Here is a 19,690-nt window from a genome sequence, read left to right as displayed (position 1 = left end):
ATATTTGTTACTGATCATATATCATTTTGCTAAATATCAGATATGCAAATGAAGATCCTAATCCCACAATTGGATCATTGCAGGATTATTTTCCGCATATTAAATTCGGTTTGTCTGGATGTAACTACAGTACAAACTGAAGGGTAATATTCACACAGGTTTTCTTTTAGTACATGGTTCTAGTTAAGATCCTGTATCTGTGTTGGATGATAATCCTTATTTTTAAGAATTTTAAAATGGGATATGTATAACAATTTATAAAGTACCTATTGCAACAGTATTTAGGCACTGGTTCTATCTCAAATAGGGACCTGCCCCATTAAAATTGTTCAAATATGCCAGCTGGCTTATTAAGTAGCCAAAACAAAGTCAGAAACATTACAACTGAGAATAACTAATAATGGTGGAAGTTGGGGAGTGTGTGTCCACCTCTCTACCTTGAGATAACAGTGCTGTAATCAACTTTGGTGATTTTGCTGCTGCCTCTCCCTAGCAAAGGGCTAGTCTTTTTAGTGCTTCTGTGCTTGTCATCAACAGGGATAGCTGCCACCTCTTTACTTTCCATCAGTTTAAACTGGCTTGTGTGGGCACTGGCCAACCTGCTGACACTGACACCTTGAGAGAGCCTTCTCTGGCAGGTTCAGAAGGTGACAACTTGCAGCAGCATCAGTGTCTTCCCTTTCCTGGTTGAACTACCTGGCTGTCTCCCTCCCCATCCAGTTGTAGCTGCTGGGACACTTTGTGGCTTCTCCATGCTGGATTCTTGGGATAGGGGAGAGACTTCCCTAAATACAGCCGGGTCTCTGAAATACAGCCCTGAGGAGCAGCAGAGCCTCTCTGAAGCAGCTCTTTGCACACAAGTTGCTGCTTTCCTCCTCCTCCTCCCCCCATGTCACTAATCTCCACCCAGGACTTATTCTCAATCAAGTGGCAAGAGCACAGTCCCATTAGAAGTCAAATTTGAATAATCAATTGCCATATTACAATTAAAAGCAAACCAAACCTATTATGGATTAATTATTTGCCGGCTTTTACAATTGGCAAAGATATGTCAAAGGGAGGAAAAACACTTAGAAGCTTTACCCTACCTTACATGCCTTTTGAGAACTGGAAAAACAGGTTAACCATCTTATATAGTAAAAACAAATCCTCTAAAGATGAGAAAGCAAAATGGGCTTCTACTTGCACAGCATGTTAATTTGCATTAGACGAGAGATTTGTATCGCCACCCACGTGGCTTGCAAAGACATGCTTTCAAACAGATTGATTAATATAGAGGTAATTAACATTGATTTTGATATAAACTTAAGAACAGGAAAGGACTGTACAAGGATAACACCACCACGCTCAGGCAGAGGAAGATGATTTGCCTTTCTTGACCTGTCACTTTACCTGTAGAACATTTTTGACAATGAGTAGTCAGGGAAGGAAATGGTATCAGTAGATTCTCTACCTTAATAAAACGCAGCCATGCACTAATATACTTAGTCTATACTGAAAAGTTGTATTGGCGTAAGTAGGTCAGTCAGGGATGAAAAAAACACACCCCTGATCAACAGTTATGCCAACAAAATCTCCAATGTAGATGCAGCTATATTGATGGAAGAGAGCCTCCACTGATGCAGCTAACGTTGTTCAGGGAGGTGATGGTCCTACATGAGAAGAAAAACTCCTCTTGGCGTAGGCTGTGTGGCTAGGTGGGCATAGCTAACAGAGACAGCTTTTTTCTGACATACCTGAGAGAATGTAAAGTGCATCATCTATTCCAGGTTACAGAGCAACCCATAGCTGGCCATCAGAGCAGCTCAGAATCAGGGAGGCGCAAAGGCGCTGTATAGCTGCTTTTACTTCTGCCTTCCCTTCCCAGGTTGTACCTTCTATTCTGTGCCCCCAAGATGCTGAGCATGGCATGTGTCCCCGAGTTCTGAAATCATAGTAATACTGCTCATTCTTTCTTCTCTACCACACGAGACATTAAAAGCAGAACAGAGGAGGCATGTCACCAGGAAGCTACTAAGTCTCCAGGTTAACTTCCTGGAGAACAACTCCTGAAAAGGTTTGGTAGTAAAAACGGAAAAAGGTTGTGCGTGTACAATAATAATTTTATGTCCACAGGTAGTAAGCTGGTGGCAGTACTCAAGTGCATCAATGTAATTATGTTCTAATCAGTAGTATTTGTTCAAATCAACTAAGGGAAATAGGGATGTACAGGTGTAACTAAGAGTCTAATCTGGTCTGCAGAACCTTTACTACTGGTGATGATGCACAAGGAAAGATTTCAGCTTGACATTAATAACCAAGGTTGAGTTTGCACAGGTGGCAGTTAGGGAAAAAAAAAACCTGTATTGGCAATAGGAGTACATTTGATATCTGCAATTTTCCAAAGTATTAGATTATTGTGAACGTGTTTCACTCTAAAAGCCAGATTAGAGTTTTAAAAATAAATTTAAGAGATGAAAAGCAATAAATTGCCACCCTAAAGCAAAACAACATAATTTTATGCACCACCGGATTGGAAGCCATTTAAACATAAAGAGAAATATGGAACTCCACTAAGCTGGGGGGGAGAGGTAGATATGCTGGAGGGTAGGGATAAGGTTCAGAGTGACCTAGACAAATTGGAGGATTGGGGCAAAAGAAATCTGATGAGGTTCAACAAGGACAAGTGCAGAGTTCTGCAGTTAGGATGAAAGAATCACATGCACTGCTACAAGCTGGGGCCTGACTGGCTAAGAAGCAGTTCCGCAGAAAAGGACCTGGGGATTACAGTGGATGAGAAGCTGGATATGAGTCAGTTTGTTGCCAAGAAGGCTAACGGCATACTGGGCTGCATTAGTAGGAGCATTGCCAGCAGATCGAGGGAAGTGATTATTCCCCTCTATTCGGCACTGGTGAGACCACATCTGGAGTACTGCGTCCAGTTTTGGGCCCCACGCTACAGAAAGGATGTGGACAAATTGGAGAGAGTCCAGCAGAGGGCAACAAAAATGATCAGTGGGCTGGGGCACATGACTTACGAGGAGAGGCTGAGGGAACTGGGCTTGTTTAGTCTGCAGAAGAGAAGAGAGAGTGGGGATTTGATAGCAGCCTTCAACTACCTGAAGGGCGGTTCCAAAGAGGATGAAGCTCGGCTGTTCTCAGTGGTGGCAGATGACAGAACAAGGAGTAATGGTCTCAAGTTGCAGTGGGGGAAGTCTAGGTTGGATATTAGGAAACACTATTTCACTAGGAGGGTGGTGAAGCACTGGAATGGGTTACCTACAGAGGTGGTGGAATCTCCATCCTTCGAGGTTTTTAAGACCTGGTTTGACAAAGCCCTAGCTGGGATGATTTAGTTAGTGTTGGTCCTTCTTTGAGCAGGCGGTTGGACTAGATGACCTCCTGAGGTCTCTTCCAACCCTTATCTTCTATGATCATATTTTTACAGTCACTTTTGACATCAGAACTATACTATACTATACCCTGCATTCATGGGCTGGTTTGGCTTGGCTTGGCATGGCATGGCATGGCATGGCACGGCACGACATGAATTGTATTAACCAAGCTACAAATGCACTGCTGAATATGCCAGATTGTTTAATCAAGAAAATGTAAGAATCTCCACTAACCTGCTGGTATCCTTACTTCACTCTAGAATCTTTATTAAGGCAATGAATGTGGGACAAACATATTTTCTTATTTCTGCTGTCAATAGTTATTAACTTTTTATTTTTATCAATCATGAGAGCACAGAAAAGATTATTCAGCTGTCCTCTGAGGTAGAAGTGGGCTTGCAATCCCATGGTACATATAATTATGTTACTGTGTTGTGTTACACATTTTAATGCTTTTAGTCACTTATATTTCTTTTTAAAATGCCATAGTCTGGATTTTAGAGTGGGACATGCATTTACAACAATCTAATATTTTGTGAAACAGCAGACATCAAGACTCCGCATAAGTATGAAAACAGCTTTAATATGCTCTTATCAGCTAATCAGTGCTCAGTGCTATAAAACCACTCAGATCAAATCAGACACTGAATGATATGGATTCCAATGTGTGCCTAGTAAACAATATGAGATTATTTTAAAGAGATATTAACAGTCTGATAAGCTGTTTCTGTGCATTTAAAACCTAACTATTTTTCTGATATTTTCATTCTTTGCTATTGGTTCTTAAACTTCTTGAACTCTGGGAAACCTTATAAACATTTTCCAAAATTTACAATCCCCCACAAAAAGCTTTAATTTTAATCAACATATTTTTGCCTACTATTTCTCCCTCCCCGAAGTATCCTGCTGGCGTTGATATGGGGGCTCTTGATCTGTCCAGGTTTTTCTGTATTTCCAGGGGTTAAACAGCAGATAAAAATTCGTAAGACAATAATGCACAAGTATGAGTAATTTATAAAGTTGAGCTTGAAAGAGGAAGTCCTTGTATTCCACACCAGAGCCCTTTTCCTCCCCTAAAAATGATTTAGTCCAATATGGAGCATTCCAAAGGTATAAACCTGAGTAGTTCTGAGGTGAGTTAGAGCAGCTCCATTAGCTTACTATGGTCTCCTAAAACCTTACGCCTGCAGGGGATAATGGTGCAGTGTGCTCCAGCCCCATTCCTCCTCCTACGCAGGGCGTTACAGGAAAGGAGGCACAAAAGCTCTGTGCCAGCAAAGGACGCCCCCATGCTGGCAGAATTTCCAGCAAGTGACTTTTAATTAGTTTTGTTTTCCTTAGAATGCCTGAGCCAATCAGCCTCTGCATGTGGGTATGTAAACAGTGACCGCATTCTGCTGTACAACGTGACCTCTTTGGGTGTCTACACAGCCCGGGCAGCAAGCCTCAAAGCCTCGGTTGACAGATTCAGGCTAGTGGGACTCAGGTTAGTGCTCTAAAAATAGCTATATAGACAGCATTTGAAGTTGCCGTTCGGGTTGGAGTTCAGGCTCTGAAGCCCTAGGCTCCAAGGCTGAGCTGCAACTTCAAAGGACTGTACTGTTGACCTGGACTGGGAGGCTTGCTGCCACAGGCTGTATAGACATACCCTTTATGCCATTCCAGAAAGAAGGAAGTAGGCCTAAACGTCCCCCACAAAATAGCCCCATGATAGGGAGATTCTTTGGCTGGTGTAATGGTTCCCTACCATTCCCTAGTCAAGGGAGCTTGGGTGGAATGCATTATACTCCCAACAGTGTTGCTCCAGCATAACAGTCCATAGATGGTTGGTACAAGCCATCTTAATTTACAGTAGCATCAGAATAAGGCAGGCACAGATATGGCGAGTCATCTTTGTCACCCTCTCCATTCCCGCCGCACCCAGCGCAAAGCAAAATCAAGAAGCTGGCTCAAAACGTATATGTACTGTATTTTATTGTATCAATTTTGCATTCAACCTTATAATAATATATTTTTTAAATTTGCTGTGTTGCTTTTGTTCTTCCTTTCCTTCCTCTTTTTGCTCTTCTGTTTCTCAGTATCTGTTCCCTCTCTCCCTCTGTGCACTCTTCCCCCTCCCCCCAGCTTTCCCTGCCTCTGGTGTCTCCCTCCTTTCCCTCTTCCTGACTCATTTTCTGTTCCCTTCTTCTTTTCTCATTTTCCGATCTGATTTCCCCCAACTCCTCTCTCCTCGTTTCTAAAACCATCTCCTTAGCTTCTCCTTCCTTTCTTTCCACACCACTCATTACACCAACAACTCACTACCTCCTCATCACCCCATCCCCACTCTCGTCTCCCTCCTTTTTCCTAGCCTCAGTGCTGCAATGGAAAAGTGAAGTGGAGTCTGAATGGAAGTTATTTAAGAGGTTTGTCTTTTGTTAGCGTCTTTTTGAAGCACTTGTTTCGTTACTTGTTTTAAAAACTTCTATAATAAGATAATGCTCTCAAGTCTAAAAATGATGTCACCCTGTGTTGAAGGAGGCTGGGTAGAAATGGAGGCTATCCTATGTCCTCTTAGCACAAAGATTCATCAGCCATGTTTACAGGTTCCAAGTATTGAACACATTTCAGCTTCTGGAGCACAGAGGTGGCTGTGTAAGAGACATTGCCTTTAACTACAATATGCACAAGTAATACTATGCTGTTTATATTAGTTATTTTCATATTTAATTAAAAAGGATAATTTTACTGAATGTACTTGAATCTGCCACAAAACTCAACACCAGTATGCTCCACAAACCTAGAATCTTGCCACAGAATTTAGGTCCAACTTGCTACGGAGCACACAGGGCTTTGCATATATTGTGTATCGGGCCACACCAGATTTCATTGTACCAATGCATAACAGTGTCAGACCAGGACTTTAAACAGGACAGCACAATTCTAGCAGCTAGGACAAGGAAATGCTACGTTCACAATGGGCTATAAGAAGTAAACTGCATTGGTGTCACATGTCATTGAAACCCACTGTCCAATTATTACAGCTTCCTTAAAAGACAGAGGCCAACTCTTTCATTTGGTGTCTCTTGGTTAAAATACAGCTCTATCCATTTTTCTAATCATTCTCTTGCAAGACATTTCTTCATGTCTGGCTTATTGACTGTACTATTTTTATTGCTTCATTACCGACTACAACTATGGTATGAAAATTAGAAGGTGGAGTGGCAGGGAGGAGAGAGCAGAAAGGGAGAGATTAAGATCCTATAAAGGTATTTATTAGTACACCCAGTTCCTTACCTGTTCATATCAAACAAGGCTAGAACAGCCTATTATCTAAAGAATACTGTTCACTGCTTTTGTCATTTAATACATATTTTTGAACTTACTATGTAAAGTACGTGCAGTCTTGTTAGTGATATGAGGAGAAAAATACAAGCAAAACTGCACCCTAATAAAGAACGGTATGCCAACGGCATAGTAATATTGTAGTGCTCTCTTTTTTCAGAGTTCAGTTAATTTTTTTTTGTTACTACATGTAGCTGATTAATACAAGATCAATCTTTTACTATAACAGTGTTCCACCAGGAAAAAATTAAATATGAGCCAATCAAGATGCTTAAGCGATTTGAGAGATGCACAAGCGATTTGAGAGATGCACAAGCAAGATTTAAAGATAAGGCCAGAAGGGATCATTATGGTCATGTAGTCTGACCGCCAAAGATTCCCTGCAATTAAGTGGTTATCAGTGGTGGATTAATGATTTTGCCGCCCCTAGGCCCAGAAATAATTGCCGCGCTCTCTCAGCCCCCCCCCCCCCAGCTCACCTCCTCTCAGACTCCACCTCCTCCCTTCAGTGCACCGCCGGTCCTGCTTCTCCCCACTCCCTGCCAGTGCTTGTGCACGAAACAGCTTCGCGAAGGAGGTGGGAAGAGGGGGAACGCGGCGGGCTCAGGAGAGGAGGTGGGGCTGGGACGGGTATTTGGGGAAGGGGACCAATAGGGCCAGGGAGGGGGTGAGGAAGGGGTGGGGCGGGGCGGGAGGGCGCGAACCGGCACCAGGGGAAGCAGCCTCTGGCTGCTGTTATAAATTTGCTGCCCCTGCAAATTTGTCGGCCTAGGCGATAATACGCCGCTGGTGGTTATCCTAATTGTGTTTGGCTGATCAACAGGCAATTTTATACTCTATTTATATACAAAATATTCCCAGGCAAAAAATTAGAAACATTCAGTCTAATTTTTGACTCTAGTGTTACATCTATATTACTCAAAAAGAAAAGGAGTACTTGTGGCACCTTAGAGACTAACAAATTTATTTGAGCATAAGCTTTCATGAACTACAGCTCACTTCATCGGAAATGCATCCGATGAAGTGAGCTGTAGCTCACGAAAGCTTATGCTCAAATAAATTTGTTAGTCTCTAAGGTGCCACTAGTACTCCTTTTCTTTTTGCGGATACAGACTAACACGGCTGCTACTCTGAAATCTATATTATTGTAGCTGAAAAGGGTAGTGAAACATTCTTTCAGCTTGCTTTGTGTATTTGACAGCAGTTTCATCGTATCATTTGTGTGGATATAAGGTTTTCACATAGCTCCAGGGAAGAAAAATGTTTAAAAATAGAAGCTAGGGTTGCAAGACAACAAAAATTTGTAGGGGGACCAATGGTAGGTAAGGTAAACTAATTAATTAGAATCATATCAACTTCAAAAAAATATTAAACAGCCACTACCAAATGTCCATAATACATTATATTTTACTCTCCATTGTTGAATGTTGTCTTAGAAGCTCGGAAATAAATTTTTCCATGCTCATTTTTTCTTCTGCCATCTGGTAAAAATGAGAGTTATCTTTTTTGTTAGCACTTCAGAGGTCAACATGGTAACCACTGACTTACTTCTGTCTGTGCACTAGGATTTTATATTGAACTGTAGCCGTTTTAACAGTTTAGAAGCCATTTTGAGGGAGTTTCACTCAGTGTGTGCATGCGTGTGCAGTGTTCTGCTGAAAGGGAGGGTAGGTTTCTGGCAGGGATGCAGAACTAGTTTGGGACTCCTGAAAGAGGCAGTCCAAACTGGTGAAAGACAGTTTAGCTTATCTGGCCTTTCTTCTGCCTACTACTATACTCCTTGATACACACAGTTAGGCTGGGATCCAGAAGAAGGAAAACATGCATTATGATAGGAGATCAATCTCGGAGGCTCTGGCATGGAGCCAGCAGCAGCTCTATCAGGCTTTTGCAGCACGATATTCTATGCCTGGCTTTATTGTTTGGGAATGGGAAGGACTAAGGAGGCCGGGATGGACTTAGTTCAAGGTGCAAAGCAAAGTTGAGGGAAAGCAATCCATTTTACTTTGTTTTGGTCCCTCCAACTAAGTCAAGTTTACTTTTCTTTATGGCTCTAAGTGTTAATGTCAGCAGGAATAGTTCTGGGGATTGAATCTGCACAGTATCAAACAACTGCCATTCATTTCATTCATTGTATCCCTTCTGCAGCAAGATGAAATACATTATTGATTCGTTAGTTGCTTAAGGTGAATAATACTGTGGATACGTTTTACTTCTCTCTGGGACCAAAGCAGATTTAGGAAATTCATAGACAATTTATCACCATCTAAGAGGTCAGGTGTTAGGCCTAAATTGGTTGATATTCATTTTAGTACATTAGCACTTATTTAAATTTACAGACCCTATATTTTGAAACCCAATAAATAAAACCAAGTTCTGCTCAGAATTAGGCGTACTCATTCACTTCAGATGCCCAATTACACATGAAAAATTGTAAGAACACAAACTTTCTAGGATAATGGCATCCATGTGAAGATGCGCATGAATCACTCAAAGAACAGCTAAATAAAAGTTTTAATGACAGGAGGGAAAGAAGTGGGAGAGTCTGGAGTCTCTAGATAATCTTCTCTAACCTGGACCCACAATTAGTGTTACTATTATGCAATAGAATGTTCTTGAACTACACCCTGGAATTACAGAGAATCAAGCAGTCTCTGAAATTTCTATCCGACAACTGTCCCTAATAATGTTTGTAGGGCCTTTGAGGACAGAATATTTTTGCATAAGAGTAAATAAAAATGAGTGAATTTTTAAAAGTATAATTCAAATTTGGGTAAAAAATTTAGACTTTGTAAAAACAAACCTTTACAACATCAAAGACCAAGAAAAATGCTTCCAAGTGGCCTTTTTTCAACCACTACATTTCAATGGAAATAGTTTCTAAACAAACATGTCTCTGCAGTGTTTGTTACCCAAGCACTGCAGCACTGTAAACCTAAAGGAAACATTTCATTGATTTTCATTGTCCAAGACACAAACACACACACACACAGAGCAAATAAATGAAGAATACAGGGAAAGAGAATTGATTTATAAAATCTTCCTGCCTCAGTAAACAAAGGTGTTAACAGAAACATCCATGATAAAGGCATTTTAATTTACTATGTACAAATTATAATTTGAGATGGTTTCTTTAATATATTATAATAGCAAAAATTCTTTATGCATTAGAAGAAAAAATTTCCAGCTATCTAGGACAGCTTGCAGGAGGATTTAGAAGACTGATAATGAGCAGTAATATGCCCCTCAGGGACATGGGACTGCCTGGTTCCGACACTGTGACTTAGTTGTTTCTTAGTGTACCATGCATATAGCTATTTCTATATCAAACATAGGCCAAGTTGTTGGATCTTGGCTGCATGTATGCATAGTAATATACATATTTCTCTTTTGGGGCGGGGGGGGGAGGGAAGAGGAAAAGAAAAATGTGTTGTAAAAATGAAAGGGAAAGATATCCTTGGTAACAGTCAAAGCTACCACAACTTATTAGATAATTCTTCTAAAAATATTCACCACTCAAAAAAGCAGTTTATCTCTATAGCAGATTTTCCGTTTATGTCACATAGCTCTAAATTGAGATCTTTGGGATGTAGGGGAAATGAGAAGACTGAGGCAAGAGCACAAGGACAGAGTTTGGTTGCTGCACTTTAAGTGCCAATACAGGATAGCTGTCCAGACACTGTACTGGAAAAAACGATCTTCTTACATAGTCCTTGATGTCAACATAATAAGTACTAAATAAGTATACCATGAGTACCATAGTGGCAGGTCCTGCAGCTTCTGTCCCACAGTGCTGTCTGGGCTCAGCTCCCTGCTCTGGGAGTTGTGATCTCTGGGGTTGCAGCACTGCTCATGTTTGGTGGAGGCCAGGGCAGGTCAAATTTGAGAGAGTGGTGTTGTAATCTGGTGCATGCTGTCACTGAGCCGCTCAAATTTGACCTGTCTGGCCCCCCATCATCACGACGGAGAGGCAGCTGGGTCAAATCTAAGCAGTGCTGTGACCCTGTGCGTCATGTTGCAACACCTGGAGCAGAGAGCCAAGCCCAGGAAGCCTCATGGGACCGGAGCCACAGAGTGCAGGGCGGGCTCTGCAACCCCTGCCAGGCCCCCTTGCCTAAAGTGGGCAGAATCCCTCCCACCCTACCCCACAGGTCTCTCATCTAACCCTTTGACACATTCTGGCAGCGTAATTTTGGGTTGGGGCCCACAGGCATAGCAGGATACCAAGTTGCAGTATCCACTGTGTAGAATTTTGCATCTATACTTTAGTTTACTATAATTAACGTCAGTACTGGATCTGCCCAATCTTCAGTCCTTAAAGCTCTTTGTCTCATTCATTCTCTCCCAATTTTGTGCCTTTTTCATGGTCTTCACTTCCCTTAAAAATCACTTCCTACTTCCCATAGGCCGATCACCTGCCATTCCTCCAGAACGTCTTCTTGCATAGTCTCCATTGTCAGTAACTCTGCCAGCTCCCACCTTCTCACCTCATTGTATTGTATTAACCTTGATTGCATGCTCCTAGGACAAGGGTCCTGTCTAAACTAGGTATGTGTAAAATATTATGCACACCTACGTTGGTATATAACATGGAAGAGCACATGCTAGATAAAATGAAACAAAGGGATGTAAACAAGAATCAGCATAAACATTTCTCAGGAATAAATCCATTTACAAGAGAAGAGAAATTGCTAGCTTACTTGCATGGCAGGATGCGGACAACATCGTTCTGCTTGTAACACTCGATACAGACAGCACAATGATCAAAGTCTGGGTCTGTTTCCTAAAATGAATAGCATGAAAACTCAAGTCAAGAGTTAAGAATACATTAAAGGCAAAGTAGACATGATTAGTAATCAGGAATTCTACTGTGGTAGTGAGAATCAAATATGTAAAGTGGCTATGAACAGGAAGAGGCAGAAAAGGGTGAAAAGGTTATTAAATAAATTCAAGCATGCCTTAACAAAGAAACAACACACACTTTACATGCATATCAAAGTCACCATTTCATTTAAAACTAGTATTTGTGTATATCTTAAATTTAAACTAGAATAAGACAGCTATAATTCATTTGTACAAATAGTACTTTTGATATTGACTCAAAAGATATTTCTACAGGACTTGATTTCAGTTATGATCTAGTCTACATCATTACTGCATAAAATATATTTTATATAATATTAAAGCAGAATTGGTTCATCTCTTCCTATAATCAGAGCTAAAAAACTATTATTTCATACTTCAGAAAGACCAGTGTTTCCTACTCCTCAGACCCAAGAATTACTGAGGTCATTCCTATACAGACATGCAGCTCAGGATCACTTGCTAGCTATAGGTTTCAGAGTAGCAGCCGTGTTAGTCTGTATTCGCAAAAAGAAAAGGAGTACTTGTGGCACCTTAGAGACTAACCAATTTATTTGAGCATAAGCTTTCGTGAACTACAGCTCACTTCATCGGATGCATTCAGTGGAAAATACAGTGAGGAGATTTATATACACACAGAACATGAAAAAATGGGTGATGTCATACACACTGTAAGGAGAGTGATCACTTAAGATGAGCTATTACCAGCAGGAGAGTACCCAGAAGTCACCTACTACAGGACAGGCCCAACAAAGAAAACAACAGAACGCCACTAGCCATCACCTTCAGCTCCCAACTAAAACCTCTCCAACGCATCATCAAGGATCGACAACCTATCCTGAAGGACGACCCATCACTCTCACAAATCTTGGGAGACAGGCCAGTCCTTGCTTACAGACAGTCCCCAACCTGAAGCAAATACTCACCAGCAACCACACACCACACCACACCACAGAACCACTAACGCAGGAACCTATCCTTGCAACAAAGCCCGTTGCCAACTGTGTCCGCATATCTATTCAGGGGACACCATCATAGGGCCTAATCACATCAGCCACACTATCAGAGGCTCATTCACCTGCACATCTACCAATGTGATATATGCCATCGTGTGCCAGCAATGCCCCTCTGCCATGTACATTGGTCAAACTGGACAGTCTCTACATAAAAGAATAAATGGACACAAATCAGATGTCAAGAATTATAACATTCATAAACCAGTTGGAGAACACTTCAATCTCTCTGGTCACTCGATCTCTGACCTAAAAGTTGCAATATTACAACAAAAAGACTTCCAAAACAGACTCCAATGAGAGACTGCTGAATTGGAATTAATTTGCAAACTGGATACAATTAACTTAGGCTTGAATAGAGACTGGGAGTGGATGAGTCATTACACAAAGTAAAACTATTTCCCCATGTTTATTTCCCCCCCATCCCCACACCGTTCCTCAGATGTTCTTGTTAACTGCTGGAAATGGCCCACCTTGATTATCACTACAAAAGGTTTTCTTTCCCTGCCCCGCTCTCCTGCTGGTAATAGCTCATCTTAAGTGATCACTCTCCTTATAGGGTGTACGATAACACCCATTTTTTCACGTTCTGTGTGTATATAAATCTCCTCACTGTATTTTCCACTGAATGCATCCCATGAAGTGAGCTATAGCTCACGAAAGCTTATGCTCAAATAAATTAGTCTCTAAGGTGCCACAAGTACTCCTTTTCTTTTTGCTAGCTATACTTTGTTATAAAGGTTACAGTTGGATTACTGTTTCTATATGGATAAAAATAACTTCACATATATTAAGTTTCCCTTTGGAGAAAGGCAGATTTCATGTAGATAAAACCGTGGCATTGGTGGTATACACTAAAATCTGTGGACTACACAGACACACAGGCTGTGCTTTCTTCCAAAATCATACAATTCTTTTCAACACTAGCAAAGTACTGAGACAAGGACATCAGAAACCACAGCAAGACAAAATTAACAACTCCACTGTTGGAAACAGGCAGTCAATATTTCATGCAGAGAACCCTGATGGGCTGCACTGATGAATGGCAGATTTATTCCTGTATTCCTTTCAACTACATACATGTCCCCTGCTGCCTGTTCTGCAACCTCCATATCACTTAATAATCTTGAATCTATGTTGTCAGGAAGGCAGCATCTTCCCTTGTAGTATTAATAAGTTCTAAATACATATACACATCAGCAAAGATCTACTGCAGAAGATTCTTGTAACCAAATTGCCTAGAAACTAAAAAGCAAAGGTGTGGGAAAAGCATTTTTCCTCTTATTTCTCTTCAGAGAAGCAAATTCAGGTGGCTTCTCCTATTTCTGTTGTGTTGGTAGGAAAGATGATGAGAGGGAGTTAGTGGAAGAACCAAAGGGAAACGTTTTTCTTTTTAAAAAGAAAAATGGTAATCAGAACACCATTTAATTATAATCAGGTCTGTGCATTTTGGAAAGGCAAAGTGAGCAAGGCTATAAATAAATGTTACAGCACTGATAAAGAATGGTTGAGTACTTATAACTTTTTAATTCACAGTTCATCATCAATTATTCTATGATAGCCAAATATAGTTCCCCACAGCAGAAGACTTCAGACTCAGGTATTTCAACTCAAGTGAAAAACCTCTCCCCTAACCCAAGAGACTAATTTATAAAAGTGAATTCTCACAAGAACTCTTCCTCTATAACCCCTCTATTTTTATTTTGCACAACATATATGTGCAACATTCCAAGTTTACAGTGTTCCACATAACTAACCCTAACCTTGCCTTTCTCTAGTACTGACAATTTATACAGAGATATTAGGAGCACAGTAAATGAAATGTTGTCATGATGGCTCAATACAAAGTCTTCTGCACTCCTGCCTACAGAAATACTTAGCCAGCTAGCACAGAACAGCACTCACAATCACAGTTACCAGATGGAGCTCAACTAGTCCTTACGCAAGAGAAATTCTCCTTTGGGGGAGCAAAGGCTACAGTATACAGAAAAGCTCTAAATGTCACACTGAAATACTGCAGCAAAAGATTAACTCCCCAGCAAGTAAATCAGCACCAAAAGATGAGAGAAAGAAAAACAAATCAGATAAGTTAATTGTTTTTACTACCAAAATAAACCATGAGATTCAAGTATACTTTGCTGAAGTCTTTTTACTATACCTTATCACCCTTCTTTACTGTCCTGGTTGTCAATTTGCCGATGGCTTTCTTCGCAGCATCTCCAAGACGACGCTATTAAATGTACAGAGAAAAAAACACAGGAATTAATGCTTAAAGTCTAACAATTTTTCTTTTAAAATGACTTATTTTGACTAAATATTAATTCTACAATACTCTGCTATCATTGGCTAATATTCAAAGTACGGAGGATATAGCAACAGCAATCAGAGATCCTGCACATAAGACGGGAGAGAAAATTCAACTGCAGACCATGTACGTGCAGTCAAGGTAATCATCTACTATGGCAGAAGTCTCATAGGCTGTTGTAGATATGGCTTTAAAAAAAGAGCTCAGAGCCATTAAAACACATACACTGGGATATAAATAGAGGCTCATGCCCTTCCACTAGCTCCCACTGTACTCTGCTCTAATTACTTTTTATTCAATGAGCTGTATAATCGCTTGTTCTCTTAAATTTTCTAGCTGGGGTTTCCTTGAGTAAGGAATAAACCTGAAATTACCTCCAAAGGCAGACAATTCATACCCAAGCCTAATATTTATCTCAATACAACATAAAACCAACCAGTATCTACACACACCAGAAAATAATTTTATGGCCATAAAATCAAAATTCTGTCAGTACTTGAATAAAGCTCACATGAATACGGATTCCAAGACAAACCTATTTGGTTGCAAAGGGTCAGGTTGTTTTTAATGGGCATCAGTGTTAGTTGGAAACAGCCATTTCTATGCTTAAAGTGCTGATTCCAACTGCACTGCTCTGATCCAAGCCAATAAAGAATGGCAAGTTGCCAGCTGGTTCACAGATTTCAGAGCCAGGTCACTCTGAGCTGAACAAAGCTCATGTTTCCTCGTTTCAATAACCACAATGCCCCACAGAAACAGGATAAGGTTTACATTGATTGAGAGAAAGTTAGTTTATTTTTTCATTTAAAAACGTCTATAGTCACACATACAATTACTGTGAATATTCTACCGTTACCACTTGTAAGGACAACTTGTAAGGAAAGATTTTATTTTCAAGCTTTCCTTTACCACTGGTGTTGGGGATGTGTCTTAAGCCACCCCTGTGAAAATCCACCCAAATTTGGACAGTTTATAAACCTTAGAAAAATTGCTGTTTGCACATGCTCAAGAGAGACTTGTTTACAGTTGAATCTTCAGCAAAAGTAGTTGTTAAATATGTACTGAGCATGCTCCTGCTAGGGATAGGGTCTGAGCAGGACTTTATTGCAGCTGTTTCTCCTGGCTGCTACTCTGGCACTGAACAGAGAGAACTCCCCTGTTTTCAGTGCTCCCCCTTGCTGGAAACCATACAGGGAAGATGAGGAGAAAGTAACCTGAATGAAATGCAGAGAGGTCAGAAATGGTAGGGGTAGGATCTGGGGTGAGGATAGACCCAGAAGGGGCAGAAGGCAGGGTGTGGCAGACAGAAGCACAGGGAGATAGGGGCAGAAGGGTCTTATCTCTAGAGCACACTCCCCTTCAGAGCCTGGAAATGAACCCAGGAGTCCTGGGTCTCTACATTACTCTGCTATTAGCAAAGAACTATGAAGCCCACTGGCAAACCATGTGTCCCATCTCCCTTCTAGTGACTGGTCAATATAGAGGATAACAGCCTATGACTTTGATCAGATCAAGTGGTAGACATTGTGCTGTGAATCTAAAGGTCCAATGCCAACTTTATGACCCATGTATGGTGTTGGTGATCCATATGATTCTGCATGATATAATTTTTTATTTTAACTGGGCATTACACCAAAAATTACATTAAAAGGACATTAAAATTGCAGAATCAAGCACTCAAAAGTTAGGAAGTGCCAGAATTAATATTGCCCTGGAAACCTTTGTTCAGTCCCGTTGTGCACATAACTCTGTATCCTAAAGAACTTTCTTTGAATCTAGACTTTTTGTATGTAATTATACGTTATGGTATTACTGTGACCCTAAGCACCCCTGTATTCACACCTTACACACTACTGTAAACTTTGTATAAAATATGCCTTGTATATTTGAAAATGATCTCACTGATTAATATTCTTTCATGACGTGTGTACACAATGTGTATTAAAAGTTATGGATATACACTGAGATTATAACTAAAATGTGTTTAAACCAGGCATGTCAAGGGGAATTGGCAAACAGGTCTGCTCTGGACAAAGGAATGGGTTTGCTGCTCTGCCCAGCCTGGTCATGAGGCAGAGACAAAGAAGGTACGTTTACATATAAGCAGTAAACAGGGCTATCACGCTAACAAGGGGAGGGTAGATTGCAGGAAACGGAACGATTTGCATTTTAGCAAACACCAGCTAGGGATGAAAGAGCATGGAGCTTCCCTCACCACCAGACTCCATGTCACTTTCCTCAGAGCTTGAAAAAAACAGAGCTGATCCCGAAAAGAATCAATTTCAAAGGGTTACCAGTCTATAAATAAATGGGACTGAACCTCAAGTAATAAATTACTGAATAAACTGATTGTGTACAATAATACTATATTATAAAAGTGTACAGAGCGAGGTCTTTTCTGAAAACTAATGACACACTGGTGATTAATATAATTGTGAAATGTATGTATTAACACAATATGAGGAAATATTATGCTTTAAGATTTGTGGCCAATCACAGTCCCTCCCAACAAGGAGAGAAGGCAGCTATGTACCTAACTCTTATGTAAATTAAGCATGGTGAAGTCAAAACAATGGAAGCCCTATTTATATACAGGTAGATGGAAAGTCCATAGGCAGGGAAGAAGAACATGAAGCCATCCTACTCTTGAAATAAAGTCATTGCATTTTGGAGGACAGAAGCAAGGACAGAAGACATATTTGGCAACCATCACTAGACAGACAAGAGACCAGAGCTCTTGCTAGCTGAGAAAAATGGGTTCTTCAACCATGGAAGGGTTTGAAGTCTCTGGAAACTAAATATAGGTGAGAAACCTGCTTACGCAGAGATTTTTCACCTAGGAAGACAGCATCTTGTACTTCTGTAGAAGGTCCTGACAGGGAAAGTCAGCTAGGGCTGGAAAGAAGAATGAATGGTGAGAGAAAACATCTTGAACAAAGCCTGTACCTTACTAGATGAAGTTTTAGACAAGCGTTTTCACTTTTATTTGTGCTCCCTTTCTAACCCTATTCCTTTTACTTGGCATCACTTAACCTATATTCTGTTATTAAATGTGTTTTATTTTTACTATAAACCAACTCAGTGCTGTGTTTTCTGGGTAGGGTGTATTTACCCCTGGTAAGTTAATAAGCTCTGATGTGCTTTTGTCTCTTTAAAGGAACAAGCAAACCTTATTTTTTCTCTGAACTGTCCAGGAGAGGGCTGGACATTGCAGAGCATACCATTTTGGGGAACTTCCAGAGTGTGTTGGAGTCACCTTGCTGGTTGTAACTAAGGTTGGTGGGAGCCAGAGAGGAGCTGTAGACAGGCTGTGGATCAGGGCTGTCTAGTGCACAGACACTTCAGATCTGACCTGAAGGCTTGTCAGCTGGTGCCAGGTTGTGAGCTACAGCAGCAGGACATTTCAGGCACCCAGGGTTACAGGGCAGGCAGTGACAACCTCTCACTGATCTGGATTGGACCTTCAAACCATGTGACAATTACATATACATATGTACCTGTACTGAAAGTTATATTATAAGAGTTCATTTTCTTTTGTAAACGTTCATATTTAACTTGGGCACCTACAAAACTAACAGAGCAAGCTTGATCTTTAACAACATTTCACATTTAACTATCTTGTAACTCTAATAGCAGTTTGGAGATCATATTAAGTTTCAGGGGTTGTGTACTTTAGGGGTTTATACCAATGTGAAAACAAACAGCATAGATGTGTTGCACTAGTGGAACTTATCCCAGTTTGAAACCAGTGTAAATTGTACCAGTGCACTAGTGGAACTTACCCCAGTTTGAAACCAGTGTAAATTGTACCATCTACACTTTTGATTTTCACCCATGTGCTTACACTGATGCAAAAATTCCTAATATAGACAAGCCCTCTGATGAATCAATATCCTGTATGTCCCAGTCTTGCTATTTGTACACCTTGGGTAGATGGAATTTTTGCTTTTAGACTCATGACTGATACTAGCTTAAGGAAAAAGACATCACTAACTGGCAAACTGAATAACCACAAAAGGTGTTTAATGATTTTGGACGAGTGGAAGTGCACAAGGTTAACTGTAAGGCACCTTGTAACATACAGTTCGACATATTTTTTTTTATTTAAGAAACACAGCATCTGTTTTCAATGATTTCTGTAGAAAGGCTAGTGTGCTTCTACACACAATAGCTTAAAAACAGCAGAGTTCAGAAATTAGCTGTTACTGCATCACTAAAAGCTCTAGCTTCTCCTTTACAATATATCTGAGCACTTCAAATTGAGCTCTTGCTGCTGCCACCTCCTTATTAAACTTTAATAAGATGAGCTTTTTAAACCACATAAAAATTTCATCAAGTTTCTCCTGACCTTTGAAAAAATCTAAAGAAAGTAAAAAAGGTCATAAGAGCACTTCCCCCACAGAGCCGCTGTTTTAAAGCATCTGCACTGGGAAGAAGCCTACAGCAATATATGGGATGCAGGGGGAACAATTTGTCACTCAAGGAACATCCATAGAGTACTAATTACCTTTAAATTTTTAACATCCAAAGGGATCATGATGAGTACCAGTTACAGTGTAGATACCTAAATATGACGTATCCCAGGAAAACTTGCAGGGTCTCCATAGGGCCTACCACACCACAACCACTATTTCTGGGAACAATGGAGAAGGAAATCTTTAGTCAGACTTTGTCTACACTGGCAAGTGAAAGACAAAACTTTTGTCGTTCAGAGATATTAAAAACACACACACACACCCGAAAGACAAAAGTTTTGACGACGTCAATAAGTGCCGGTGTGAACAGCACTTTGTCGGCAGGAGAGCTCTCTT

At 40.5% G+C, this 19,690-nt stretch overlaps 1 protein-coding gene across 5 annotated transcripts in view; it reads right to left on the bottom strand.

Moving 5' to 3' along the window:
• RNF130 (ring finger protein 130) overlaps window positions 1–19,690 on the bottom strand; it is a 92,018-nt gene that overhangs the window by 23,923 nt on the left and 48,405 nt on the right. For all 5 annotated transcript variants that reach the window (XM_037906166.2, XM_037906164.2, XM_043552784.1 and 2 more), the window contains exons 4-5: window positions 14,733–14,804; window positions 11,399–11,481 (exon numbers count right to left, since the gene is read on the bottom strand). In XM_037906166.2, the coding sequence (XP_037762094.1) occupies window positions 11,399–11,481; window positions 14,733–14,804 (155 nt within the window). The remainder of the gene's footprint in view (window positions 1–11,398; window positions 11,482–14,732; window positions 14,805–19,690) is intronic.

Source organism: Chelonia mydas, chromosome 8 (assembly GCF_015237465.2).
Source record: "Chelonia mydas isolate rCheMyd1 chromosome 8, rCheMyd1.pri.v2, whole genome shotgun sequence".
In the NCBI taxonomy this organism is placed as follows: domain Eukaryota; kingdom Metazoa; phylum Chordata; order Testudines; family Cheloniidae; genus Chelonia; species Chelonia mydas.
This window is presented reverse-complemented; position numbering and strand designations above follow the sequence as displayed.